Genomic DNA, 25,694 nt, shown 5'->3' with positions numbered 1-25,694 from the left:
TATTTATAACATAATGCAGATACTAAACAAAGTTATACTAGCTAATAAAGATTTCGCTCTCCGCCTATAATGGCGGAATATCTCCTACATAGTTGACGTGGTTCCAGTTGTGTGCAAGATGGATCGACTTTCCTTGCTGTTTCTTGCGCTGGGGCTGCGGGGTTGTACTCTCTGTGTTGTTATTTTTCTCCTCCCAGTTCCGAGCATATCCTACAGCCTGCTTTTGCGCTTCAAAGTCTTCCTCCATGTCGGCCTCCACATACTCCACCTCTTGGTTCTTGACATGGATCAACGGAACATAGTCGGTTTGACACGTGGGTTTGATGTAATCATCCTGATCATCGGTAACCATGCACTGCTTCCTTGCCTCGACGGAGAAACTGGTCACTTTGCAATAACTGGTGTTGTCCAACACCGCCTCTGAAAACCACCGCGTCTCCAACCGTTGGTACAACAACTCGGTCTCGGGAGAGTTACCAATATCCTCCGCCACGTGGTGCCACCACTCGGTGTTGAGGGTCCAGTCCAGCGGCCACTTCAACTCGGGGTCGTACAAGTCCCTGGCGGAGTAGGCAAACTCCCAGTTGGGCTCGGCGCCGTCATTGTAGAACGACTTGTCCAAGGGCGTGTAGTAGGTGAATGAGTTGACAATGCTAAAGCTCTTTTCGTCCACTGCATAGTACTTCCACGCGGGGTTATAGCCAGAGTATGGGCTCACCAGCGGTCCCACCAAGGCGTGGTTCACCGCGTTTTTCAACTCCTTGGCGTCGCTTCCGTCGCACCCGTACTGGACCATAAACGTGTCTGCTTGAACGTGGCCAAAGAAGATCGCCGCTATGACTTTTGGCGAGAACCGCTCAATGATGGAGGTGAAGATCTTGGTGGAAATGGGAAGCGCTTGCTGACTCGGTGGTAGATGCGCGATTATCCACACCCGCTGGTGGTTTCTCTCCGAGTCAATCAACTCCTCAATGAGAAACTTCCACATGCCGTGGGAGTCCACGTCCAACATGTTCCAAAAACAGTACAAGTTCTTTGTGTTCCACACGTTTGAGTTTAAAGATATAACCTTGAGTCCCTTGAGGGTGATGAGCGAGAACCCCGTTTGCGAGTACCGGATCTGCTTCGCGGTGTCGTGGTCGACCCAGTCCAACTCCAGCCACAAGTCCGCGAGAAAGTCAAACTGCCACTGGTACGAGTTGGAGTTTTCGCTGAGGTGCTTTTGCGGAAGCTGGTTCATGGGGAAAATGTCCCGCGTGCCAAACGTGGGGATGACATCGATCTTGTCGAGGTACTTTTTGATGATCCGGTAGCTAGTCTCCTGCGACTTGATGTTCTTGTCCTTGCTCATGTAGCAGCGGTCCGAGTGGTCCACCGTGCCGCCGGTGAATAGCGCAAACTCAAAGGAGAGGTGGTTTTGGTGCAAGTCTCTTATGCACAGCATGGTGTTGTTGAGGAGCAACGCCGGGGTGTCGCATGTGTACTCGCCAAACTGCCGCGCTGGAGTCCACGTCCGCTTCTTCACCTTGGTGATGTCCAAATACTTGCCCTTTTCGAAATGGTTCTTGCGGTAGGTGCTGTCGTAATAGCCGGTGTCCAAGTTTTCATTCACGTGCGGCGCGGCGGCTTTGGTGTTTCTGCAGTGGCTCGAGCAGCACAAGCTTTGGCTGCAGTTGGCTTCGGCAAAGACAGTATAGTCGAGCTGCAAGTTGACATCGCTGATGTGCAAAACATGGAATACCTCGCCGCACCCGTCTGGTGGCTGATAGTTTTTAGGCTTCAGCGGCCACATGTTGGACATGTCGATGTTGGGGGTCTCGGGCAAGACGTGGCACTTTTTGTCATGGTAGTAGCAGAAGTAGTCGCCATCCAACCCTGACGGGTTCATCAAACTGGCAACTTTGGCAAAGTCGTTCCCGGTGCTGGAGTAGTCCTCGCCCGAGTAGCCGTAGTTCATGTGGCACTGCACTTCATCATACCCGGCCTCAACGCACCATGTGAGGAATATCTGCGGCACCAAATCCGGTCTCGTCAAGCCAATGAACTTGGCTATTTGCAACCGGGTCTTGCAGGTGGTGCATTCGTCTAAATCAGTGGCAGCCTCGACGTTGTGCAACTCGGCAACCGCCCTTTTGCAGATTTCCTCGTCGGTAAGAGCAGCCTCCACGGGGGGTTTGTAATGAAAAGGCTGCGCCTCGTAGCCGGTGGCATACACAATGAATAGTGCCAACAAAACCAACAACATTGCCCTTGGGAGATTGTGGTTGTAAGTGTTGTAAGTTTTGCAACAGATTTATTCTAGGGGGGTAGGGGGGTATTTTTTTCTATGGTGTGTGCGGTTACAATATCAATTGCACTAAATAACAATACTTACACCATCAGAGCATCTCGCTGATAGCATTGAGCTTTTCAAGACTCAGTTGGGCGTTCCCCATGGATTCCAAGTCCCGTTTTAAAACAGAGACTAGCTCCTTTGTCAAGGCAAGCTGTTTTATGGAAAACTCCTCCTTCATTCGTTCAATGGCCTCGGCATGGTCATTGAGGATCCTCGTGATTTGTTTTTTCACCAGCTCGTTGTCCTTTCTCATGGCCAGTCGAACGTCGTTGGCGTGGGAGAATACGGACTCCAATAAGCCAATGGCTTTGCCGAGAGCGGCATCGCCTCCGGCCGCAACGTCGCTCTTTAAGCTGTCAACTTGGTCCAAGACTAGCGACAGTATCTCTTCCAAATGCGACGCGGCTGAAGTACTGTATGTTTCCACTAGCTCCGAAACGCTGCCGCTGTCCTCAAGGAGCCTCGTCGCCGCGGGGGAGGACTTACCCCTCGGTTGGAAGCTGCTCCTGACAATGTTACTGCTCTCTAGCTTCAACTGCTTGATCTTGTCGCTCAACTCGTGAAGGTCGAGCAACGCGCGCTCCATCGCCTCTTGGGGGCTCTCTGGCGTGACATGGTGGAAGTTGTAGTACTCGTCGCTGTCGATCTCGGACAAGGTCTCGGGGATCACGTGGGGCAGCAAGTCGATGCCATTGGCAGCCTCTTTGCTTCGAAGCGCCTCGGCCTTCCTGATCGCGGCCACCAACTGGCGCTGCAACGTGCGCACGGTGGGGACAATGAAGTTGGTGTTGTTCTGCTCTCTGAACTTGATGTCGTAGTACTTGTTCTGGATAATCTCCCACTTTTTGGTCTGGCTGAGCGACCTGTTGCCAACGTACTTGAACGGCTTGGTCTCAACTATGAGATAGAGAATCAACTTGACGTCTTCGCCAGACAATTTCATCCGGTGCGGGTTCTTCATGTTGTTGATATGGGCAAGGGCCTGCGACATGGTCACGGGGTCAACCTCCGAGCCCATCAGGTGCTGTCTCTTGCCGGCGGCTGCAACCGCGGCGGAGGCTGTGGCCGCAGCGGACTCTGCGGCTAAACCCTGGTAGTCGATGGAAGAGTGCTCATGGTTGCTGGACTCGCTCGAGTCAACTTTGCCACCGCGGTGCTGCGAGTCGTATTTTTTATGACCTGATGGAGACATGTCTTTAACGTGGGAAAAACTTGTCAATCCTAGTGTCGTGAAAAAGAGGTGTAGAGTCGTTGGTTCAGGATGTGTCTTGATTTTTGTCGTCACTCGTTTGCTTTGTTTTGACTTTGTGTGCTACCATGTGACACCAGAGTTTATACACCTACATGGGTCATTTAAAAGTTCAATCCCGCGGCAAACGAGCTGGTGATGCTCCGGATGTCGTCCTCGATATTCTCCCCGCTGTATCTCGCACCTTCGTACTTTTTATCAATCTTGTGCAACTTGCTGTAGAAATTGGCGCTGATGGAGTTGTCGCCGTTGTAGTAGTTTGACTGGTTGGCCAACGCGGGCCACAACTCGTCCCTAACCTTCTGCTGGCGTTGCACGTCAGACCCTTCATTGGCCATGCTGCCGCCGTCAAAAGTGGCGGTCGAGAATGCCGTCGATGGAGCGCCAAGCGGGTTCCTCTTTGGCCCTTTGGTGGTGCCTCGCGCAGCGTAATTGTTTAGCTGCACCATGGAAAGCTGCAAGTTGTCCAACGGTCCATCGACCAAGCACCCCTTTTCGCGGAAATGGATCAACAAGTGGTTCCATAGCTTGTTGCGCGACAATGCGCGTGGGTTCCCCAACACCAACAACCCGTACTTGGCCCTGGTGAGCGCCACGTTCAACCTCCGCGGATCGCTCAAGAACCCAATGCTTTGCGAGTCGTTGGCGCGAACACAGCTCAAGATGATAAAGTCCTTCTCCCGCCCTTGGAACGCGTCGACACTAGTAATCTCCACTTCAAGATACTCATGCCGCTTGTCCAAGATTGTCGAGTTGATGGACATGAACTGCACCAAGTACGCCCTTTGGCCCTCGTAGGGAGTGATCACCCCGATCTGCTCCGGCCTGATCCCGTCCTTGAACAACCGCGTGATGATCCGCTCCACGTTCATCGCCTCGACTCGGTTCAAGTACGAGTTGCCGCTGCCGCTCAACTCCTCACGGCCGTAATTGGCCCAGAACATCATCGGGGTGTCCAACACGGGCCAGGGGAACATCGCCTCCTCCACCAACCGGTCCTGGCTAGTGACTCCGTTTTGGAGTGAGCCTTCGTAAAACATGTTGCTGGGGAACTCGGACAAGCACGGGTGCATTCTGTACTGCACTTCCAACCGAATCGGAACGTGTCCGAGAAAGACCAATCGCTCAAATAGGGACTGCTTTAGCCCGGCATCGGCGGCTTTTCGGTCCAAGATAACAGGCCCCAACTGCTGGTGGTCGCCAACGAGAATCACCTGCTTGGCTCCTTTGACTATGGGGATCAACACCTCCGGCTCGGAAGCCTGCGTGCTCTCATCTATCAACACTGTTCTGAACTTGAACTGGGCTAGTCTCTTGTCGGCGGCACCCACACACGTACAACACACAACCTCGGCCTTGCTCAATATCTTCAACTCGGACGCACGCAAATTTTTGATAAAGTTTTTGGCATCCTCCACCGACAACTCGCCAACCTCGTTTTTCAATTTGATCAACTTCTTCAACTCTCCCTTTGCCGATTTGTTGACAATGTGGTGCAACGCCAAGTGGCTCACGGAGCTCTCGACGTCCTCGCGTGACTTGGCCGTCAACCGCACCACCCGCAACCCCAACGAGTCCAACTTCTCGGCCAAGTGGTCAACGGCTACGTTTGAAGGCGCGCAAACCAAGATCTTCTCCTTGTTCAAGCGGGACAAATGGTAGACTATCGTGGCGGAGGTGACAGTTTTGCCTGTCCCCGGTGGTCCTTGTATCAAGGAGAGCGGTCTTTGCAACACAGACCTCACAGCGTTGGTCTGGGAGATGTTCAACTCGGTCAACTTTGGGTGCGAGAATTTCTCCGGGGCCTCAATGTCAAACTCCACGGGAGCCACATCGTGGCCCAACAACTTGTGGTAGAGGTACGACGAAACAGACTCTTCGTCTGTGGCAAAGTCCTTCATTGCTTGCTGCATCCGGTCGTACGAGGTGCCTTTCCACACAAACTCGGCAGTAAAGTCGTTGGTCAAGTTTGTTGGTGGCGCCACTTTGGACGCGTTCAACTCCAATGTGAACTCCTCCTGGTAAGAATTGGGCAACCTCAAGATAAAGCCATGCCCTTCCCAGGGCTCCCTCTGGCTGCCGTTATAACGCAATATAATCTCATCTCCCACAGCCACTTTCAAATTGGAGGTCTCAAACGTCATCAACGTGAACGAGGCCAAGTGTCTGTTGTTCAACCCCAAGGCCCACTTGACCTGAATATGCTCTAGCGCTTGCGACTCCTTCAAGTTTTTATCGTAGTCGGCTTCCAATTTCACCAACGGGCCAAACGATCTCTGGTACTGGAACCCGTCGTTGTACCGCATCAATATCGGCAACACCAGCTCTTCGGCAACGTCGTTATTCTCAACGTCGTTAATAGTCGCATCCCGGTTCAACCGCCACTGGGCCTCCAACTTGGAAATCTGCTGCGGGGTCACCTGCCTGGAATCAATCAACGCCTCCTCGCTCGGGGGCGGCGCCAACCACGACAAAAACTGCCGGTCTTCAATGAGCGACTGCCAGTGGCTCGTGTCCCAGTTGATGTCCTTTGACCGTGCGCAGGGCAAACGGCAGAGGATCACCACGACAGACTCCTGTTTGGCAGAGACAAACCCCAACATAAACACGTTCTTGTTGCCGCAGTTGTAGCACTCCAACGTGGTGTCGCCTAGATCCGACTCTTCGTGCAAGCTGACTTGGTTGTGGCGGGACATTACCAAGTGGGTGACAATGTGGGAACTAGAAGAGTTGGTCTTGTCGTTGCAGAACCACTTGTTGCACGTGTTGCACTTGATCACCGAGTTGGGGGTGTTGACTCCACAGTAGGCACAGGCATGTGGGTTTTGGCTCAACTCAAACCCGGGTGCCTCTGCCGCCTCATCAAAGTCGTGCTCACGGTCTTCCCCAAACACTGTACTCATTGCTTGGTTTAGTACTGTGGTGAGGAGAAAGGTCAATTTTTTTTTTCATCTCGGTTTGGAAAAATAGACTACTACTTTATCATCGGATTACCAATCCACAGTAGACTGAATAAACTAGAGTAACTACACCATGAACATCGTGCCCCATCCCGACCAGTTGCGGGACATGTGTCCGATCTGCAAAACAGACAAGTACCTCTCCCCCAGTATGAGGTTTCTTGTCAACCCCGAGTGCTATCACAAGATCTGCGAGTCATGCGTCGATAGGATCTTTTCACTAGGCCCGGCCCCATGCCCGTATCCGAAATGCGGAAAAATCTTGCGAAAGAACAGATTCAAGCAGCAGATCTTTGAGGACTTGGTTATTGAAAAGGAGATCGACGTGCGGCGAAGAGTCGGTGCCATCTACAACAAAACCGAGGAGGACTTTGCCAGCTTGAAAGAGTACAATCAGTACTTGGAACAGGTGGAGGAAATAGTGTTCAAATTGAGCAACGGGGTTGACCTTGAGGCGACGGAGCAGGAGGTCAGAGAGTACGAGAGCGAGCACAAGCTAGAGATTCTCGAAAAGAACATGCGCGAGTCGCAAAAGACAGCCGACTTGGCCAAGTACCAGGATGCCATGGAACGGTTGAAGCAGGAGAAGCTCAAGATTCAGAAACGGATGGAGCAGGAGGATGTGGAGTTTAAGATCCTCCAGCAGCAGGAGCTTTTGGAGAAGATGACCAACAGCTCAATGAGCAGCGAAGAGTTGCTTCAGCAGCAGCAGCGGCAGTTGAACAAGCGCACGCTGCAGAGGAAGAAACAGTTGCAGCAGATAAACAGCCAGTTGGACCAGCAGTTTAGCAGTAGTGTACCCGAGAGCCGCCTGGCGGTGGCAGTTGCACCGTTTACGCCGTTCGACGGAGACAGAGATTTGACTTTGAGGTATCGTCTATTGAGCCAAACTGTTGACCCCAAGGATAGCTACCACGACCCGTATCTATTCGAGTTGGCAAAGAAAAAGGAGTATCTAGGGGGCGGCTGGAGGTTGGCTAATGTTTTTGAGAGAGCACTAGACGAGGCATTCTGCGGGCTAGGGTGTTTTGTGGAAGGGGAGAAACTAAGCATTAGCTAAAGTCCATGAATGTGGCTTCTGGGTGGTAGTAAATAGGGCAAGACCAGTAGCTTCTCTTTATGTCATCCCAGATACTTTCGCCTCCTTTTTTGAACAATTCTGGTGGCACGCGCATTTCCTTGAATCGGCACCTCAAGCCGTAATTTTCGAGGTCTATTTGAACCAACTTTTTGTAGACTTCGTAAATGACCTGTCTGTCAGCACCAAGCCCGTTGAAGAAGGAGAAAACACCGTCTGGTTTCAACAAACCAACAACATAGTCAAACAACTCGAGCATGTCCAGGTAGTGCTCGGAAAAAGTGTCGTAGTAGATGCCATCGAAGAAAACAGTGCCCTGAGAAAGCAACTTGTCGAGTTCATCCTGCCAGCGGCCACTCAAGACCACCACATTTGCTTTCTCAAACCAGCCATCTTGTTTCATCTTGGCTAGCACATCTGGGTGGGCTTCACAAATGTAGTGCTTGCGGGGGTTCTTCTGCTGAAGCATCGTGTCTATGATCCCCATTCCAAAGCCAATGTTGAGAATACACAAGTCGTCACTACCATTAACGGTGATTGAGTCTGCGGCTAGTTGCATGATATCCGACTCCCAGCTCATCATGACGCCGTCTTTTCTCTCTTTCGTGACTAGCGCATCGTCCACATACTCAAGTTTCGACTCGAGAAATGCTTGCTGGTTGTGGGAGGGAGCAGCAGCCTCTTCAGAGGCAACCACTTCCCCTTCTTCAACAAACTCCACGTCATACTCGCTCACTTTTCTCAACAACAACTCTGCCCTCACGCCAGCGTCCACAAGCTTCTCATACAACGCCCAGTCTTTAAGCCCGCGCCGGATCAACACGCACCCCGGGGTCTCATTATTGACATCGGTGAAGCTCCAGCCGGCGCCGTACTCAAACAAGACATCACACATTTCATCAACTACCGCGGTTTCACCCTCGTCCAAGTCTGTTGGCACATGAGTGCAGATCAAATGCAACGGAGTCGTGGCGGTTGCTGGTTCAGTCTCCACCCGATTCTCATAGTTGTACGCCTCCTCCACTGTATAAGTAGCGGGGACCCCGCTGCTCAAGTACGACCTCAACTGGGAGACATACTCCACAGTTATGGGGCGTGTGGGAAACTTGCATAGATCATGGAGCTGGGACATGTCTTGAGGAACAAACCTTAGCGATGATGTGAGAGAAAAAAAAATAACAGAAAGGAGGAAAATCAATGGTGGACTGCTAACAGTCTAGACCACGCCCAGAGGAGTTTATTTTTCCAAAACCTGTCTTTAAAGTCGTATGATTAGCAAGTGCTGCAAAAATAGTCCAGTATTATATCTCACGGTCCAAAACCGCAACATGGAAATCTACGAAAGATGCGGATAATGGCTGTTGTTGGTCTAAAAACAATCGCGACTTCTTATCGCTGGATTGGTCCGTGCAGAAGCCATGGTGGTCATAGCTGAAGAAGAGATACACCAGAGTTTGGTTCAGGTGGAAGAGCAACGGCGTGGCGTGGGGTGACTGCGCCAGAGGTGGTTTGGATCGTACATTGGATTGCATTTAGATATATTTTACAGGCCAAGTGCAAGAGCTGTCTTGATGAATGCAAAATCAAGCATCTAGGTTCCGTCGTTGGTGGATAAAAAGGAAATCCAGTCGGTAGGGTGCTTTTCTTGTTGAGAGTGTTCCACGCAGGATTCCACAGAGCCAACTACAGGTTAGATCCATTAAAAGAAACAAATACACTGGTTGAGGATTTTTTTTTATATATCGCAAGCACTTCCACTGACTGGAGCTGCCATCGGGAGGAGCTAACGACATTGCTTTCCGCCCAATGTCTTACAAGCTTAATGACTACAGTTCGTTCTTTTCGCCCATGGGGAACGCCAACGAGATGCAGAAACTGTTTGCGGAGGAGGAGGCTGGACATGTGCCGGTTAAGGAGCAGGTGCAGCAGCAGGATGTCACCTATGAAGCAAAGGATGCTCCGTATCACATGAGAATGGACCCGACTAGTCTCTGCTTGCTAGGGCAGCCGGTGCTTGAGGTCGGCAGTGGAGGTATGAGAAACCAAACTAGTGAAACACCCGGGTTCCCTGTTGATTTGGACTTTTCCCTCGCTCCCTCGTTTCAGCAGTGTGTCACCAATAGAGCAAAGCTGATGAATATGCCGCTGCCAATGTGCAGCGGGGAGTCCTCCTACATCGACCGCAACTTGCCGAGCAACACCGGGTATATTGCCGGGACAGACGAGATTTGCAACGACACGGGAATGGACTTGGGGTATAATCCGCCAGAGCTAGGGTTGCTGGAGTCGGCAGCGGACGATGCTAGAGGTCAGTCTCATGACCACGATGACGCGAATAAGCCACCCGGGTTTGAGTTTCCCCAGCTCGGCAATGAAGAGATTGCGTCGCACTTGTCGTACTCCGCCGCGGCAGCCACAGTGAGGTCTCCGTTATCTGTCGAGGCCAATGTTGAGACGTGCCCGCTGAAAACGGAGGACGGGGCGGTGGACCAGCAGGGCAACCAGTTGCAGCAGTCGTCCACTTCCTCCTCACTCAGCTCATTCACCGCGTCGCTGTTTCAAAGCATCTACCCGGTCATCGGAGGCAAAGGCCTGGACTCTATAAAGAACGGCTTCTCCTCGCCGGCTACACCAAATAGACTGCAGACGCCCAATATAAAACAGGAAACCGGCAGCCCCTTCAAGCCTAGCAAAAAGGAACCAACAAAGCAGAGACCCGCAGTGGTGACCGAGTCGTCCGTGTCGACCCCATTACTGCAGCCCCATTCGGGCAGACCGCGGGTTAAATCCGCGCACAACGTGATTGAACAAAGGTACAGAAACAAGATCAACGACAAGTTCAACGCGTTGCAGGAGTCGGTGCCCACGTTGAAAATCTTGGTGCTCCGGAAGCACCAGGAGAAAATGCGGTTGAAGCAGCAGCGGATGCAGTTGATCGGCGACGACGTGGACGAGTACGACAGCTCCGAGGGGGACGAGATGGTCCCCTTTGGCGACCAGTACAACAACATGTCTTTTGAAGACATTGACTTGGAAGGGTTGGAGCCCGCACGAAAGTTGAACAAGGGCACAATCTTGGCCAAGTCTATAGAGTATATCAAGTTCTTGGAAGAGAAGAACAGCAGAATGCAGCAGGACCACGACGAGTTGGTGGTCAGGGCCAAGGAGATGGGGTTTGAGATGCAGTGAGGATATTTATATAGATATTAGGGTGTACGAGCTCTAGGATAATTGCACGCGCGCTGCAGTTTTATTTTTCCCCGTCGTATGCCAAAAGTTTTTCGTAAACGACGAGATGCAAAAACACACCATTTTGGAGGGTGAGACATTGCAGTACTTATAATTGGACAAGTTCCTGAGAGTTGGTTCCCTCCATCGCTCTATCATCAGCAATGGCTATCGTTGACGGACTACTCCAAGGGTACAATTTCTTCCTCACCTTGTCCACTTTCCAGCAGCTTTCCATCCTCATTGCTGCTCCGTTTGTGTACAATATCGTATGGCAGTTGCTCTACTCGTTGAGGAAAGACCGTGTGCCGCTTGTGTTTTACTGGATCCCCTGGTTTGGCCTGGCGGTCGGGTATGGACAACAGCCGTATGAGTTTTTTGAAAACTGCCGCAAGAAACATGGCGATGTGTTTGCTTTTATGTTGTTGGGGCGGGTCATGACCGTCTATTTAGGCCCCAAGGGCCACGAGTTTATCCTCAATGCCAAGTTGTCTGATGTTTCCGCGGAGGAAGCGTACCAGCATTTGACGACCCCCGTGTTTGGCAAGGGCGTCATATACGACTGCCCTAACGCACGGTTGATGGAGCAGAAAAAGTTTGCAAAGTTTGCCTTAACCACGGACTCGTTTAGGAGGTATGTCCCGCTCATCAGGGAGGAGGTGTTGAGCTACTTTGTCAAGTCGCCAATGTTTAATTTGTCAAAGCAGAGTTCAGGCGTGGCCAATGTCATGCAGACACAGCCGGAGATTACCATATTCACTGCGTCGAGATCGCTCATGGGCGCAGCGATGCGCAACCGCTTCGACGAGTCCTTTGCTCAGCTTTATTCGGACTTGGACAAGGGCTTTACCCCGGTGAACTTTGTCTTTCCCAACTTGCCATTGCCGCATTATTGGAAGCGAGACGCGGCGCAGCAGAAAATATCCCAAACGTACATGAAGGAGATCACCAAGAGACGTGAAGCTGGAGTCGACGCCAACGACGACTTGATCAGCTCGTTGATGGTCAACTCCACGTACAAGGACGGCGTCAAGATGAGCGACCAGGAGATTGCCAACTTGTTGATTGGGGTGCTCATGGGCGGCCAGCACACGAGCTCCTCCACGTCGGCCTGGTTCTTGTTGCACTTGGGAGAGAAGCCGGAGTTGCAGGAGCAACTATACGACGAGATTCAGTCCGTGTTGAAGCCAAAAGGCGGCCGCCTCGACGACTTGACTTACGAGGACTTGCAAGGGATGTCCTTGGTCAACAACACCATCAAGGAAACGTTGAGGATGCACATGCCTCTACACTCCATCTTTCGCAAAGTCATGTCGCCGCTTGTGGTTCCAGGGACCACCTTTGTAGTTCCCAGGGGACACCACGTGTTGGTCTCGCCAGGGTACGCGCATACCAACGAAAAGTACTACCACAACGCGGCAGTGTTTGACCCGCATCGCTGGGACGACTCCAACTTGGCCAGCAAGGACTCAGACGAGGTTGACTACGGGTTTGGCAAGGTCTCCAAAGGCGTGGGCTCGTCGTATTTGCCATTTGGTGGAGGAAGACACAGGTGCATTGGCGAGCAGTTTGCCTATGTGCAACTAGGCACTCTCTTGACCACGTTTGTGTACAACTTGCAGTGGGAACTAAAGGGCAAAACTGTGCCTGAAGTGGACTACACCTCGATGGTCACCTTGCCTCAAGAGCCTGCGGAGATTGTTTGGAGAAAGAGACCCACCTGTATATGATTTATCGATTTGTATTTCTCTCGCTCTTGAAGAAAAAATTTCAAATCTGTAATAGACCCACACCATCCACCAAAGAGCTATGCCACGTTCGTTTCAGATCAAAGTGCCCGCGTCGTCGGCGAATATAGGTCCCGGGTTCGACGTGTTGGGGGTAGGGTTGCAGCTCTACTTGAGTATTAGCGTGGAGATTGATCCCAGTGTTGATACCACGGCGGACCCCCACAACGCGCTTCTTTCCTATGAGGGTGATCTCGCCGAGAAGGTCCCGTTGAGTTCAGACAAGAACTTGATCACACAAACTGCATTGTATGTGCTCAGATGCAACGGGATCAGCCAGTTCCCCCACGGAACCAAGATCCACGTGAACAACCCCATCCCCCTTGGGCGCGGTTTGGGCTCGAGCGCTAGCGCCATTGTCGGCGGAGCCTGCCTAGGGAACGTCATTGGGGACTTGCACTTGGACAAAAGGAGGATGCTCGATTACTGTTTGATGATTGAGAGGCACCCGGATAACATTGCCGCCGCCATGCTCGGCGGGTTTATTGGGTCGTACTTGAATGAGCTCGACGAGGGGGACGCAGAGGCCACGCAGGTGCCATTGGAATGGGTCTTGCCTAAAGAGGACACCCCCCGGTCCTCCATAGTGCTGTCACCGCCGCCACGGGACATCGGCGAGTACGTGCAGTACAAGTGGAATCCGAAAATCAAATGCGTCGCCATTGTGCCCAACTTTGAGGTCAGCACAGACAAGTCCAGAGCAGTGTTGCCGCAGACCTACTCCCGCAAGGACATTATCTACAACTTGCAAAGAATAGCCATACTCACCACCGCGTTGACCCAGAACCCGCCAAACCACAAGGTGATCTACGAGGCAATGAAGGATAAGATCCACCAGCCGTACAGGACGGTGTTGATCCCCGGCTTGGACACGGTGTTGAAAGACGTGGTCCCCGCGAAACACCCGGGACTCTGCGGCATCTGCCTCAGCGGTGCTGGTCCAACCATTTTATGCCTCGCTACTGACGGGTTTGAAAGTATTGCACGTGACGTCACGGGTATCTTCCAAAGCGAGGGGATCAAGTGTGACTGGAAAGTGTTGGACTTGGCCTACGACGGGGCCACTGTAGATGTAAATAGAGAGACTTAGAATGAAATTTTCCACGGGGAAAAAAGTAAAAACCCTGGACACCATAATACATGCATTCAATGGGTCAAGTTGAAACAGGCGGCATCCAGTCGTTGTTACTGGCTTCCTCTACGCAGCCCGTGTACTTGATAGCGGTGCAAGTCGAAGGAGGACAAGCGTTTAGCGACGAGTTTTACAAGAAATTGTTGACCCCGCTATTGGCTGGAAGCGACTACACTTTGGCCAGGTTGACCGCGGAGACAACCACTTCCTACCACCACTTGCTCGACACGGGAGTGTTTGACGAGGTGAAGGTCCGGGTCCAGCCAGACTACTACTCGACAGCTCCATCGGTAAAGTCGTACAACCATGAGAAATCGATCCCGGCAAAAGTCACCTTTGACGTTTCCCCTACTCCGCTCAACACCAGCCAGGGGTTTCTCAAGTTTGACGCTGAGGACTTTCTAAACCTCCAATTGAACCATGTAGATAGCAACTTCAACGGCAACGGCGAGGTTGTCTCCGTGGGGGTCGACTACAACCCGTACAAGCCTCATGACCATTTATTGAGCCAGTTTAAGTTTGCTTCCAGTTTGAAAGACCCGCGGTTCAAGGTTGTTTTGGACGGTGGGTACAACACCAAGGACAACCACGCGTGGCTGGACTTTCAAGAGAATGAATTGGGTGGTAAAATAGGGATCCAGTATAAGGCCCCGGGGCCATGGAGTGTTTTTGCTGGGTTGTCGTTGTTCAAGAGGAACCTTTATGATATAGACGACAGCGCGCTGGACAATCTCAAGTTCTTTGGTGGGCAGTTTTTGAAGTCCAGCGTTGCTGGTAGAGTCTGCTACAAGAATGTTTCATGTTTGGGCAAAGTGTTCCCTACTGATGGAATCGAGGTGGAGGCCGATGCCGAGTTGAGCTCCGTACAAGAGCAAGCAAACCCCAGTAACAGCGGCGAGTTTGCCAAACTGAAGGTTAGACTAGGCCTCTACAAGTCGTTCCTTAACATCACCACTAGTTTCACAGGGGAGGTTGGAGGCATTTACAACTTCAACAGCAAGTTCCCCGTCCACACCTTGGACAAGTTTTATCTCGGCGGACACAGCTCGTTTGTCGGGTTCAAGCAAAACAGCGTGGAGCCTAGTGGAGGGTTACTGTTTTACAAATTGCAGGCCACTATGCTTACAAAAGTGCCCCGGCTCTTCTACGCTCCGCCACATAACGTGGAACCTACTTCCCCATTGAGACTATACTGTACAGCATTACTAGGCAATGTGGATTCCAAGTTTTCCCTTACTGACAGCACCGCCGCGCTCTCGTACGGTGCCGGGTTAAAGTATTTCAACCAGTGGGCCAACTTTGACTTGGGGTATTATTTCAGCAAGCGTCTGGGAGGAGACGAGAGTGCAGGCGTGCAGTTTTCAATCTCTATTGGCGCCTGCAATCATAGATAGAATAGACGTGCTACCACTTCGGTGTAAAACAAGACGTGTTGACAACCTCTTCTTCCACCAACGATGGGAGTCTCAGGGCTACTCCCGCTTCTCAAATGCATCCAGGACCCGTGCTCGCTTGAGCGGTACCGTGGCAAGACGCTAGCTATTGACACGTATGGGTGGTTGCACCGCGCGATAGTCTCCTGTGCCGAGGAGCTCTGCCTTGGGAAACCGACTAGGAGGTACATCACCAGCATCTTGAACAAGATTGCCATGCTCCGGCACTTTGGGATCAACCCGTACTTTGTCTTTGACGGCGCGCTGTTGACGGCGAAAGCAGAGACCAACGCAAAGAGAAAGCTGGAGCGCGAGGAGGCACGCAGGCTTGCAGAGAAGTATACAAGGGCGGGAAAAGCCACCCTCGCGGCAAAGGCGTACATGAAAGCCGCTTGCGTGAGCCACCAGATGGCGAAACTGATCATGGTGGAGCTAGACAAGATGAACATTTCCTACGTGGTGGCGCCGTACGAGGCGGACCCGCAGATGGTGTACCTAGAGAAAACCGGCATTGTTGATGGGATCTTGAGCGAGGACTCAGACTTGCTTGTGTTTGGGTGCCGCAAGTTGATCACAAAGTTGCGAGATGATGCTAGTTGTGTGGAGATTGACAGGGCAAACTTCAACAAGGTCAAGGCGGTTCCTTTCCTTGGCAGTCTCAGTAGCGACCAGGTGCGACTTGCGGCGATGCTCTCGGGCTGTGATTACACCAGGGGCGTCCCCGGCGTCGGCATCAAGTCCTCGGTCCAGCTAGTGCATCGGTACCGGGACTTACAAAAAGTTGTAGTGGCCTTGCCTGCCGCGGGGAAGCCACTTCCCGAGGACATCGAGGGGGAGTTTGCTAGGGCGACCCTTGCGTTCCAGTTTCAAAAAGTGTTTGACCCGAGGACGCAGCAAGTGGTGGCATTGAATGAGGTGCCGCTGAGTTTGGATGTAGACGCAGCGACTCTAGAGCTGGTTTGTGGGCAAACTTGGGATTCAGAGTTGGCGGTAAAGGTCTGCAATGGATTGGTTGATCCAAACACCCACGAGGTGTTGCTTTCTAGAGAGCACCCCGGGTCTGTACTTGGCATGGTCAAGCTTAAGAGAGTGGGAACCGCGTCAGTAAAGTGTGCGACGAAAGTGTCACCGACGTCAAAGAAGTTGCGCAAGTTGGCCTCCACTGAGGTAAAGACACTGGGAATTAGTAAGTTCTTCCGCCCGCAGGAACCAGAGACCACCGATGGGAGACCAATTTGGATCTCAAGTTTGCCCGCGGAGTCAAAAGAGATAGTAAAGGTTGAGGTTGGTGAAGTAGAGGAGTCCGAAGACACTGCGGGGTCACCAGTGAGAAAAAAAATGAAGCCTTCCATCAAAGGAGGCCCGAGACCAGTCTTGGTGACAAAATCAGTCAATGTTGTTGAAAAACGGCAGGAACCCAAGCCCCGCCGTGTAGATTTGAATAGATTTGCATTCAAGTAGAGCCTAGCACCCGCGTAAAATACTTGCTCCTATAGCCAATCGTGTGAGGTCCAGGGGGGCTAGCACCCGCGTAAAATACTTGCTCCTATAGCCAATCGTGTGAGGTCCAGGGGGTCTTCAGCGTCATTCAATTTGTAGACTTTCTTAAACTTTGCAATGTCCGCTCTTTGGTAAAGTGCGTCGTCTGTTATGGGCACCACTGTGCCCAAAGACTGGGTGAACCGCTCAACTTCGATGGTGTTCTCCTCCCTGCCTAGTATTTTAATGATCACCGCACTGGAACACGCCTCCAGTATTCCAAACCGCTTTAGTGCTTCTGAGATCACATTAACAGGGCACAAGTTGAGCAAAATCTCCGCATTTAAGGTCCGCGTTTGCATCTGGTCCAGCGTGTAACTTTGCAAGCTATTGTGGATGCTGTGGTGGAGCTGCTCCAATGAGACGATGTACGTGGTGCTGCAAAAGCAATAGTCGTACTCGGGGTTAGCATCAGCGAGCTGCTTCTGTATATTGGCAATCGCGTCCTTGGTCAACCCATCCACCAAGAAGACGAGCACCTTGAACTGGGGAAACTGTGGGAACATCGCCATAGTGTGGTCTCAACAGTGCATATTTTTTTTTTTCCAACGCCAGAAACCGTTACCTTTATCAATGGCAGCCACGGAAGACGCTAGCCAGCTGATGGGGGTCACATTTGACTCCAATGGAACGACCAATCCATACCCGGAGGCTATTCTACAACAGTCAGGCAAGTCGAACAAGCTCTATTCTTCGCTACAGGGCACCACCCCGCAATTTATCACCGCAGCACCCACCATTCCAACGACACGATGGCACGGCTCCCACTTGGAAGCAGCACAGCGACGGATTCTAGAGAAATGGCTAGGTCAAACTGCAGGGTTGAAACAGGCACAGCTGAGTGTTTACGCTGCTCCCATTGGACGGGCGAACCGGCTCTTTGCATGGGCATCGAGTGACGCCTACGTCGAGTCAAAGCGACTACAGCTAAGGCTACAGCGGGGGAAGCGCAAAGAGCTGGAGCTGGAGGATCTGTAACTTAGAGTCACCGCCCGGTATGCGTGACGGCCCGGTAAAGTTGATGGAAAGTGCCAGTAGCCTGTAGTATATAGTTTTAACGCGCAGTGTTGAAAAAAATCTCATCTACCTCTTACACCAGATGATGTTCAAGGTACGCCACCTGTTACGAGTCCACCCCCGGTGCTACTCTACAGCACCTCCGATTCAAAGCACCACTCTTGCCAACGGATTGAGGCTAGTGACAGACTCCACCCCGGGCCATTTCAGCGCCTTGGGAGCGTACGTCGATGCAGGATCAAGATACGAGGACCCTTTGAGACCGGGACTCTCACAAGTCCACGACAGACTTTGCTGGAGGAGCACTGAAAAGTACACTGGCACGGAAATGACAAACACGTTGATGCAGCTAGGGGGAAACTACATGAGCTCGGCGCAGAGAGAGTCGATGATCTTGCAAGCGAGTGTCTTCAACAACGACGTGGGGAAGATGTTGGAAACCATCGCGCAGACGGTACGGTACCCGCAGTTCACCGACCAAGAGTTTGCCGAGGCCCTCCAGGCTGTGGACTATGAAGTCCAAGAACTACCATACAAACCAGAATTGAATTTAGCGGAGCAGCTCCACGCTGTAGCGTACAAGAACAATACCTTGGGGATCCCATTGTTTGCCCCGCGGGAGAGGGTGCCGTTGATCCAAAAGAAGGAGGTGCAGCAGTACCACCTACGCTTCTTCCAGCCCGGCCACATAGTCATTGCAATGGTGGGAGTGCCACACGAGCAAGCGTTGAAAATGGTGGAGGACAATTTCGGCGACTGGAACTCAGCTGGCCACAATATGGACAAGGGGGCCGTCACTTACACCGGCGGCGAGTTGTGCTTACCCCACGTCAAGCCGTTGTACACCAACCAGCCTGAGTTGTACCACATGCAGATTGGGTTTGAAACTACGGGCTTGCTCAGCGACGACTTGTACTCGTTGGCCACTCTCCAGAAACTTCTCGGTGGCGGCTCGTCTTTCTCCGCGGGTGGCCCGGGCAAGGGAATGTTCTCCCGGCTCTACACTCGGGTCCTCAACAAGTACCCCTTTGTTGAAAACTGCATGTGTTTCAACCACTCGCATATTGACTCGGGATTGTTTGGAATCACCGTGAGCTTGGTGCCAGAGGCCGGGCACTTGGCGCCGCAGATTATATCCCACGAGTTGGCCGAGTTGGTTGCTGAAAAGAACGGGTTGACCGAAAAGGAAGTCCAGCGGGCTAAAAACCAGTTGGCCAGCGCGGTGCTCATGAATGTGGAGAGCAAATTGGCAAGACTAGAGGACTTGGGAAGACAGGTGCAGTGCCAGGGGAAAATCACTACAATCGAGGAAATGGTTGACCGGATTCAAAATGTAACGGTTAAGGATCTAAGTAGAGTTGCGGAGAGAGTGTTGGTAGGTAAGCCGTCGGTTGTGATGCAGGGCGAAAGGGAGTCGTTTGGTGATGTTCTGGAGGCTTTGAAAACGCAAGGGTTGGGGAACTAGTTTGAGAGCTTCTCCTTTTCCATTACCAATAGTGTCTCCTGCAATTGATTGTGTTTCTCTTGCAACAACCTCAACTGTAGCTCTTTTTCTGTGTTTTCACTGTGTAGCACCTCGATGCTGCTCTTGTAGCGGTTGATCTTGTTTTGGTAATCAAAGTTTTCATCGTTATACCGCTTGCTCAATTGCGACTCATTGTCGATGCGCACTTGCAACGCAGCCACTTGGCGGGTTAGTGACTTGACCGTAGTTTCCGCGTCGTGTTTCTCCTGTAGTGCCAGATCTAGTGCACTGGACAACTCGTTCGACCGTGACTCTAGGTACTTGATCTGCTCGTTGCTGAAAAGCTTCTCTTGTAGATCCTGCACTTGCACACTGAGCTCCTGGTTTGTTTTCTTTAAGGAGTAGTTCTCCCCCTCCGCCACTAATAAATCATTCCTGAGCCTCTGCTGGTCCTTGTAATCAGAACTGGTGGATAGTTTCGAGAGTGCCAACTCGGATTGCATCAGCTGCGCCTCTTTGCGTTGGTTTTCCAAGTGTGTTTTCAAAAAGGCAGCCTCTGTTTTGGACTGGGCAAGCGCGGTGTGCAGGAGCTCCAACTCGTGAGACACTTTGGCCAACTCTTTTTCTAGTGTTTGTTTTTGTTCAGTTAATCTTGACTTTTCCCGTGCGTTTTCCTCTAGTATCTCTTTCATTCCCGCGAGTTGTTTCATGAGGGAGCCGATTCTCCTCTCATTCATGATCTTCGCACTCTCAAGCAGCCTGATGGTGTCAGTCTGTTCCTCAAGTCTTTGTTCTAGTTGTTCCTCCTTAAGACTCATCTCCTCTAGCTGGTTCTGTAGCTCGTCTCTGCTGCCTCTCACCTCGTCTAGATCAAGCTGCAACTTTTTGTTCTCCTTTTTTAGTGTTGCCTCCGTTTCCGCCTTATAGTGCAACTCCTGACAAAGTGTCTGGATCTCGTCTTTCAACTTTTCCGTCGCTGCTCGGTTCTCGTAGTTGCCAATGTGATATTCCAACTGACCGCGCAAGTCAGCAATAACCTTCTCTCCCGCACTCACCTTCCTGGTCAACTCCAACTGCACCTTTTCCAATTTCTCCGCTTCCCCCCTGGCCTCCCTCAACATACTCTGCAGCGTCCTTGCTTCGTCCCGCGCGAGTCGGAGCTGGCTCTTGGCCTCATCCAAGTCCCGCTTTGCCGCGGTTTCATGTCTCTTTGACAATGTCACTGCCGACTCGGCCAACTCTAGCTTGCTGAAGTACTCCCCGCTCCTGGTTTTATAAACGGAGAGCTCCAGCGTCAACTCTTTATTCCGTGACTCCAACACAGCGTTGTTCTCTCTAACTCTAGCTAGCTCCTCCTCATGCTTATCCATTGCCGCTTGAAAGCCCACCTGTTTCACCCGGTAGAGCTCCTCCTCGGACTCCCGCAAGAGCGATTTCAACCGCAACACCTCGGCCTTGGCGGTGTGCAACTCCTCCCGCAGCGCTTTCAACGACTTGTTGATGTCGTGGTAGATCTGGATAAAGTCGGGACTGATCCCGTGGAACGCGGTGGGTGTCTCCCGTGGAGGCTCTACCACTATCGGGGCTGTCTGTGTTTTGTTCAACTGCTTCTGCAAGTCTATAGCATAGCTCTCCGCTCTTTGCGCATTGCTCTGCTCTTGCTCTAGCCTCATCTGGAGGTTACTAATCTCCTCACGTAGCGCCTCAACGTTGCCTCCTCGGGGTTGTCCAAGTGCAAGCAGCCGCCGTTTTGGCGTCAACTCGGAGCTGCGCAAAGCTCTCTGCTTGACCGCGAGCAACTCCTCTCTCAATTTCGAGTTTTCAAACTTTTCCTTCCGCAAGCTTGCGCTTTGTTCGTTCATTTTGAGTTTAATATGGGCATACTCTTGCATGAGCTGCGGGTCCGGCGGTTGATTTTCTTTCTCAGTGCTGCGCTCGGTTTCAAGTTGGGAGATCTTGGAGGCTAGTGATGCATTGGTGGTGACATGTTTCTCCTGGAGGTTGGCATAGTCCAGCTTCAATCTCGCTAGTTGTGCCTCCATTTCCCCCAAAGCAGAGTGAAGTCTCTCATTCTCCATCGACTTTTTCTCTAGCTTGGATTTTGACAAGGTGAGTTTTTCCCTCGCCTCTGCTAGCTTCTGCTTCTGTTGTTTCTCTGTTTCCGCCAAACGCTTGAGACTGCCGGTGGCTGCTTCATGCTCCTTCTTCACCCTGTCCAACGCTTGTGTAGCCCCCTTCAACTCCACAGTCAACTTCTCCACTGCAGTTTCATAACCGGTCTTTTCCTGCATCTCACTCTCCAATCTGCTAATTATACTTACATGGCGCTTGTTCTCCGCCCGTAGCACCGCCAATGCCAGCTCCTGCTCTTTCACCACACTTTGACTCTGTTGCAAGTCGGCCACCACTGCGTCAAGCCTACTGGTTTCCATCTTCTCCACAGACTCTGCCAAGTATGGCTTGACGTGGAAAAAGAGTGCCATCCATGGATTCCCCTGGAGTCCCTCCAACCGTAGCATTGTTTTGGAGACGACCCTAGCAGCGTGGAACTGTTTGCTCTCCCTGGCAACTACCTTTCTTGTGGCATTCCCACGGATCACCCGCTGCAATTGGGTGAAAATCTGACCTAGCCGAGCGTCCCTCATCGCCTCCAACCGGCCCAAGACTGCGCTTTTGAAAAATATTCTGGTCTGTCCAATCTTGTACAAGTCTGGCTCCAAACACTTTAGTATGGACTCACATTGGCGCCGTTCCGGTTGCCCCGAGGCGTCCCCGAGAATGGCATACCTGCTGACAAACTCCGCAAAGGGGAGTTTGTTTGGGTACCCCGCCCTTGTGATCCTGATCCCCTCGAGCACCCCGTTGCACCTCAACTGGTCCACCACGAGTCCCCGGTCAAACTTGCCAGGGATCTTGTCCAAGTTCGGGAGTATGCACCGGACAAAGTGCGGCTTGGTAGAGTCGAGCTGCCGCATTAGCTCCCCCAACTGGTCCCTATGCTTCAGCGAAGCTGTCTTCATGAGCTTGTTTCTGGTTTTCAAGGGGTTCTCGTCATGGAACATCCCCCGGATGTACTCGTTGCTCGACTCCCCCATCAACTGGAGTATGCTTTCACTAAGCGGGTCGGTGTTTTTCTGCAACCAGCCGTCGACATTGTACTCGACATCCCCCGCGTAGTGCTTGACAATGAACCCGCTCTTGTACTTGTTTTCCGCAAACTTGGGGTGTTTTTTGTTAAAGTGGTGGCTCAATTTCCCCATAAACATTGCATCCGATGACTTGGGCATCATGCACTCTTCGTCGAGGAGCTTGAGAATCCCCATGGGCGAGCGAGACTCGATCATGTCTATGGTAGGTTGCAAGTCCCTACCAAAGTCGACATAATCCCACTGTATTTGCTCCCGCATGTACTCCTTCTGCTCCAAGATAAACGAGTGGTGGTTGAAAAACTGCTGCAACTTTTCGTTAGTGTAGTTAATACACAACTGCTCGAACGAGTTGGACTCGAAGATTTCAAACCCGGCAATGTCCAACACTCCTATGAAGTTCCCCGTGGACCCATTCAAACTGTCGTTGATCTTCCCCACGATAAACTGGAAGAGCTTTTCATACACCCACCGGGCAAAGGCGTCGATTGCGAACTTGACGTCGTCGGCGCGCTGCGATTTCACGACTAGTTCCCTCCCGGCCCTAACTTTTGGCCGGAGGAATGCATCGGAGAGGGAGGCCGGGGATACCCCCAAGAGCGCTGCTATTGTTCCCACGGGTGAGTCTTTGGTAAAACTGGCCTGCTCGGAGGTTTTGGAAGTAAACTGCAAGTTGCCCAAGTGCAACACCACGGCCAAACACGAGAATATCAACTCCTGCTCTTCACTGGTGAACCCAACAACGTCAAACGCGGACATAAGCAGGCTGAAGCCACCATCATGGGTTGTCTGTGCCAAGTACAGGTACTCCCCGTCCTTGCTCAACCCGAGCTTGTCCAACTTGTCGTATCCACTAAGAAACTGATAAAACACGTGGTAGTTCCTCTCCTTCAAACCCTGGCTCACCACCCGCGATTTTTCCAAAAGGTAGTAGTCGATGTGCGCTCCCGAGATCCCGCCCTGGTCGTCAAAGTAGATCTTGATAAACTTGCCAAACCGGGACGAGTTGTTGTTTTTGATGGTCTTGGCATTGCCAAAGCTCTCCAAGATGGGGTTCGCTTGTAGGATTTTGCTGTCGATACCGGTGGTGGCTCCCTTTGCGGACAAGTAGTGGATCACTCGTTTGGTGTTTTCGGTCTTGCCGGCGCCGGACTCCCCCGTGATTAGGATGCTTTGGTTTTGGTTCCCTCGCGTGAGCTCGGTGTAGGCTTTTTCAGCAGTGGCAAATATGTGGGGAGCATTGTCGCGGTAGCCACGGGCATCATAAATAGGCAACGGCTTGTACGGGTTCACCGCGACCAAGAACAACCCCGAGTATGTGTAAATCGAGTCCTTCGTATACCGAAGGTACAAATTGTACACCACCGAGGGCTCGTTCAAGTGGGTCAACTCGGCCATGTCATTGCACATGTCGAACCGCGGCGGGTTGCAGCTTTCCATCAGGCCCTGGTCGACCTCGACCGTGGACTCCACTGCTCCGTCTTTCCCCACAATGGCCACTTTGCACCGGCCATTCTCTAAATGCTCTGCAACATAGCCTCGTAGGAACTGCGACTGGTCGTTGTTGAGCCACACCCAGGCTCTGGCACTCATTGCTGGAGAAGGAGAGTGGTGCCTAGAGGTTGTTCTTGCCTCGATCTCGTTTTTTCCTCTGTCGTTGCCGTCTCGGGCGAGAACAAAAACAAACCAAACGCGTGAGGATAGCGTGGACTACAGCGTGGGCTACAGCGTGGGCTACAGCGTGGGCTACAGCGTGGAGGCTAGTGTTATCTGTATTTAGTTTATAGCAACAGGCGAATACCCAGCTACACAACTACTTCCGTACCGCTTCTTTCTGATCTTGGTGGCGGACCGCGGCGGCACTAACGGGTGGAAACTGGCGTGTGTCGGCGTGTTGCAGGAGGAGACAAACCCCCCGCTGTCGATGGACCGTTTGTTGGAAAAGACAGAGCACTGCGAGGTGGCCAGCGGCGGGGTTACCGGCGGTCCCGACTCGAAGCTCAGCGTGGAGGACGAGAACGACGGCGATCTGGGTTTGTAGTAGTACTCGTCGTGGAGCTGTAGCAAGATGTCGGCGAGACGTATGAGCCTGGCATCTAGCTGGACATTGTCTTTGCTCTCGCTGAGCTCCTGCATTACCAGCAGGTGGCTGGAGTGGTAGTTTCGCACAACCTGGATCACTCCCGAGGCCTGGTATTTTTTGGAAAGCACCTCTGTTGTTTTGTTCAAGTGGAGCATCAACATTAGCGCGGTCTTCTTTATCATGAGCAAGCTGGTGTCGTCGAGGCCGCTAAGGAACGCGCCGTGGACTGGCGGCTGCTTGTTTTCCACGTCGTCGTCAAAAGGGGCCACGGTGGTTTCTGTTTTCTCTAGCAACTGTTTCAACGCAGCGGCAGCTGTCGGAAGTTGCAACATTGAACACGCAAGCAAATGGGCAGTGATGGCAACTATGCTGGTCGGCACAGCCAAATAAAACTTATCGTATAGCGACAACTCGCAGAGAAACCGCGCCACGGCACCAACAGCACTCGCAGTGGTGTCGTCGAGGGGCCCGGAAAGGTGGCTCCCCGCGATGCTCAACTGCAAGCAGTCCTCCAACGTCGGGTGACCAATCGACCACTCCAATGTACCAAGGATGTGCATTTCCATCTGCACAAACATCTCCTCGTCGTAAGCGTGGCGGCACATGATGGTCAACTCTTTCAACGTGGGCACTCGCGACTTCTTATCCTCATACTTCCCCGCGATCCACAACGCCGTGCAGCCGACCAACTGGTAATGCCGTTTGAAAACGATCCTTTTGGCGCAGTACCGGTCGATGATGTTCAAGCATAGGAAGAGCGTTTGCGGCTGCAACTTGAAGCTCGAGTGGAGCTCAATGAGAAAGTCTATTAGAAACGGGCGCATGTACCATTGGATCTCGGGCTGCAAGTCAATCATCTCGGGGTTGGCAGAGGAGACACCCTCGAGCGTGGCCAAGGTCTGAACATACTCCTCGTGGTACTCCCCGGTAAGCTTCGCGTTGGCGTGGGTCTCAATCAACTCGTGGATCCGGTGGTAGACTCTAGGCCTGGGGTGCAGCGGCGGCCCATACTTGCAAACTTGCGACATGGCGGATGGCTGGCGAGCAATCAACAGTGGCTTCGGGCACCAGCGAGCTCAGCAAGTTAAATAACTCCAGCCTGGGTTTCCCTGGCTTCACCAGGGAATTCGGAGAATGTCACAAAGAACCAAAGGTGGTGCTTCCCGCGCAAAGAAAATCGTCCCCCCTGCCTGAAGCAGCTCTTGTTTTCAACTTCGCGAGAAAGAGTGGTGTCAAAGGAGT

General features: G+C 52.2%; 15 protein-coding genes across 15 annotated transcripts; 8 read left to right on the top strand and 7 right to left on the bottom strand. All coding sequences in view use genetic code 12, as the record gives it.

Moving 5' to 3' along the window:
* Positions 1 to 64: 64 nt before the first annotated feature.
* LODBEIA_P57080 (uncharacterized protein) lies at positions 65 to 2,245 on the bottom strand (the record flags this gene model as incomplete). The annotated part of the gene is made up of 1 exon (XM_066976070.1): positions 65 to 2,245. The coding sequence occupies one exon, from the start codon at positions 2,243 to 2,245 to the stop codon at positions 65 to 67; it is 2,181 nt and encodes a 726-aa protein (XP_066832646.1).
* A 133-nt stretch (positions 2,246 to 2,378) lies between these two features.
* LODBEIA_P57070 (uncharacterized protein) lies at positions 2,379 to 3,527 on the bottom strand (the record flags this gene model as incomplete). The annotated part of the gene is made up of 1 exon (XM_066976069.1): positions 2,379 to 3,527. One exon carries the CDS (start codon positions 3,525 to 3,527, stop codon positions 2,379 to 2,381), a length of 1,149 nt encoding a protein of 382 aa, XP_066832645.1.
* A 161-nt stretch (positions 3,528 to 3,688) lies between these two features.
* On the bottom strand, positions 3,689 to 6,487 carry LODBEIA_P57060 (uncharacterized protein; the record flags this gene model as incomplete). Its single annotated transcript, XM_066976068.1, has 1 exon — positions 3,689 to 6,487. One exon carries the CDS (start codon positions 6,485 to 6,487, stop codon positions 3,689 to 3,691), a length of 2,799 nt encoding a protein of 932 aa, XP_066832644.1.
* Positions 6,488 to 6,617: 130 nt separating this feature from the next.
* Positions 6,618 to 7,604, top strand: LODBEIA_P57050 (uncharacterized protein; the record flags this gene model as incomplete). The annotated part of the gene is made up of 1 exon (XM_066976067.1): positions 6,618 to 7,604. One exon carries the CDS (start codon positions 6,618 to 6,620, stop codon positions 7,602 to 7,604), a length of 987 nt encoding a protein of 328 aa, XP_066832643.1.
* LODBEIA_P57040 (uncharacterized protein) lies at positions 7,597 to 8,754 on the bottom strand (the record flags this gene model as incomplete). Its single annotated transcript, XM_066976066.1, has 1 exon — positions 7,597 to 8,754. The coding sequence occupies one exon, from the start codon at positions 8,752 to 8,754 to the stop codon at positions 7,597 to 7,599; it is 1,158 nt and encodes a 385-aa protein (XP_066832642.1).
* A 674-nt stretch (positions 8,755 to 9,428) lies between these two features.
* On the top strand, positions 9,429 to 10,811 carry LODBEIA_P57030 (uncharacterized protein; the record flags this gene model as incomplete). The annotated part of the gene is made up of 1 exon (XM_066976065.1): positions 9,429 to 10,811. The coding sequence occupies one exon, from the start codon at positions 9,429 to 9,431 to the stop codon at positions 10,809 to 10,811; it is 1,383 nt and encodes a 460-aa protein (XP_066832641.1).
* A 203-nt stretch (positions 10,812 to 11,014) lies between these two features.
* Positions 11,015 to 12,580, top strand: LODBEIA_P57020 (uncharacterized protein; the record flags this gene model as incomplete). The annotated part of the gene is made up of 1 exon (XM_066976064.1): positions 11,015 to 12,580. The coding sequence occupies one exon, from the start codon at positions 11,015 to 11,017 to the stop codon at positions 12,578 to 12,580; it is 1,566 nt and encodes a 521-aa protein (XP_066832640.1).
* A 79-nt stretch (positions 12,581 to 12,659) lies between these two features.
* LODBEIA_P57010 (uncharacterized protein) lies at positions 12,660 to 13,727 on the top strand (the record flags this gene model as incomplete). Its single annotated transcript, XM_066976063.1, has 1 exon — positions 12,660 to 13,727. One exon carries the CDS (start codon positions 12,660 to 12,662, stop codon positions 13,725 to 13,727), a length of 1,068 nt encoding a protein of 355 aa, XP_066832639.1.
* A 50-nt stretch (positions 13,728 to 13,777) lies between these two features.
* Positions 13,778 to 15,163, top strand: LODBEIA_P57000 (uncharacterized protein; the record flags this gene model as incomplete). Its single annotated transcript, XM_066976062.1, has 1 exon — positions 13,778 to 15,163. The coding sequence occupies one exon, from the start codon at positions 13,778 to 13,780 to the stop codon at positions 15,161 to 15,163; it is 1,386 nt and encodes a 461-aa protein (XP_066832638.1).
* A 63-nt stretch (positions 15,164 to 15,226) lies between these two features.
* LODBEIA_P56990 (uncharacterized protein) lies at positions 15,227 to 16,663 on the top strand (the record flags this gene model as incomplete). The annotated part of the gene is made up of 1 exon (XM_066976059.1): positions 15,227 to 16,663. One exon carries the CDS (start codon positions 15,227 to 15,229, stop codon positions 16,661 to 16,663), a length of 1,437 nt encoding a protein of 478 aa, XP_066832637.1.
* Positions 16,664 to 16,722: 59 nt separating this feature from the next.
* Positions 16,723 to 17,253, bottom strand: LODBEIA_P56980 (uncharacterized protein; the record flags this gene model as incomplete). Its single annotated transcript, XM_066976058.1, has 1 exon — positions 16,723 to 17,253. One exon carries the CDS (start codon positions 17,251 to 17,253, stop codon positions 16,723 to 16,725), a length of 531 nt encoding a protein of 176 aa, XP_066832636.1.
* Positions 17,254 to 17,314: 61 nt separating this feature from the next.
* Positions 17,315 to 17,719, top strand: LODBEIA_P56970 (uncharacterized protein; the record flags this gene model as incomplete). Its single annotated transcript, XM_066976057.1, has 1 exon — positions 17,315 to 17,719. The coding sequence occupies one exon, from the start codon at positions 17,315 to 17,317 to the stop codon at positions 17,717 to 17,719; it is 405 nt and encodes a 134-aa protein (XP_066832635.1).
* Positions 17,720 to 17,840: 121 nt separating this feature from the next.
* Positions 17,841 to 19,110, top strand: LODBEIA_P56960 (uncharacterized protein; the record flags this gene model as incomplete). The annotated part of the gene is made up of 2 exons (XM_066976056.1): positions 17,841 to 19,039; positions 19,104 to 19,110. The coding sequence occupies 2 exons, from the start codon at positions 17,841 to 17,843 to the stop codon at positions 19,108 to 19,110; spliced, it is 1,206 nt and encodes a 401-aa protein (XP_066832634.1).
* Positions 19,111 to 19,219: 109 nt separating this feature from the next.
* Positions 19,220 to 23,962, bottom strand: LODBEIA_P56950 (uncharacterized protein; the record flags this gene model as incomplete). The annotated part of the gene is made up of 1 exon (XM_066976055.1): positions 19,220 to 23,962. The coding sequence occupies one exon, from the start codon at positions 23,960 to 23,962 to the stop codon at positions 19,220 to 19,222; it is 4,743 nt and encodes a 1,580-aa protein (XP_066832633.1).
* Positions 23,963 to 24,145: 183 nt separating this feature from the next.
* Positions 24,146 to 25,480, bottom strand: LODBEIA_P56940 (uncharacterized protein; the record flags this gene model as incomplete). Its single annotated transcript, XM_066976054.1, has 1 exon — positions 24,146 to 25,480. The coding sequence occupies one exon, from the start codon at positions 25,478 to 25,480 to the stop codon at positions 24,146 to 24,148; it is 1,335 nt and encodes a 444-aa protein (XP_066832632.1).
* Positions 25,481 to 25,694: the final 214 nt, after the last annotated feature.

The sequence above is a fragment of the Lodderomyces beijingensis genome (assembly GCF_963989305.1).
Source record: "Lodderomyces beijingensis strain CBS 14171 genome assembly, chromosome: 7".
NCBI classification, from domain to species: domain Eukaryota; kingdom Fungi; phylum Ascomycota; class Pichiomycetes; order Serinales; family Debaryomycetaceae; genus Lodderomyces; species Lodderomyces beijingensis.
This window is presented reverse-complemented; position numbering and strand designations above follow the sequence as displayed.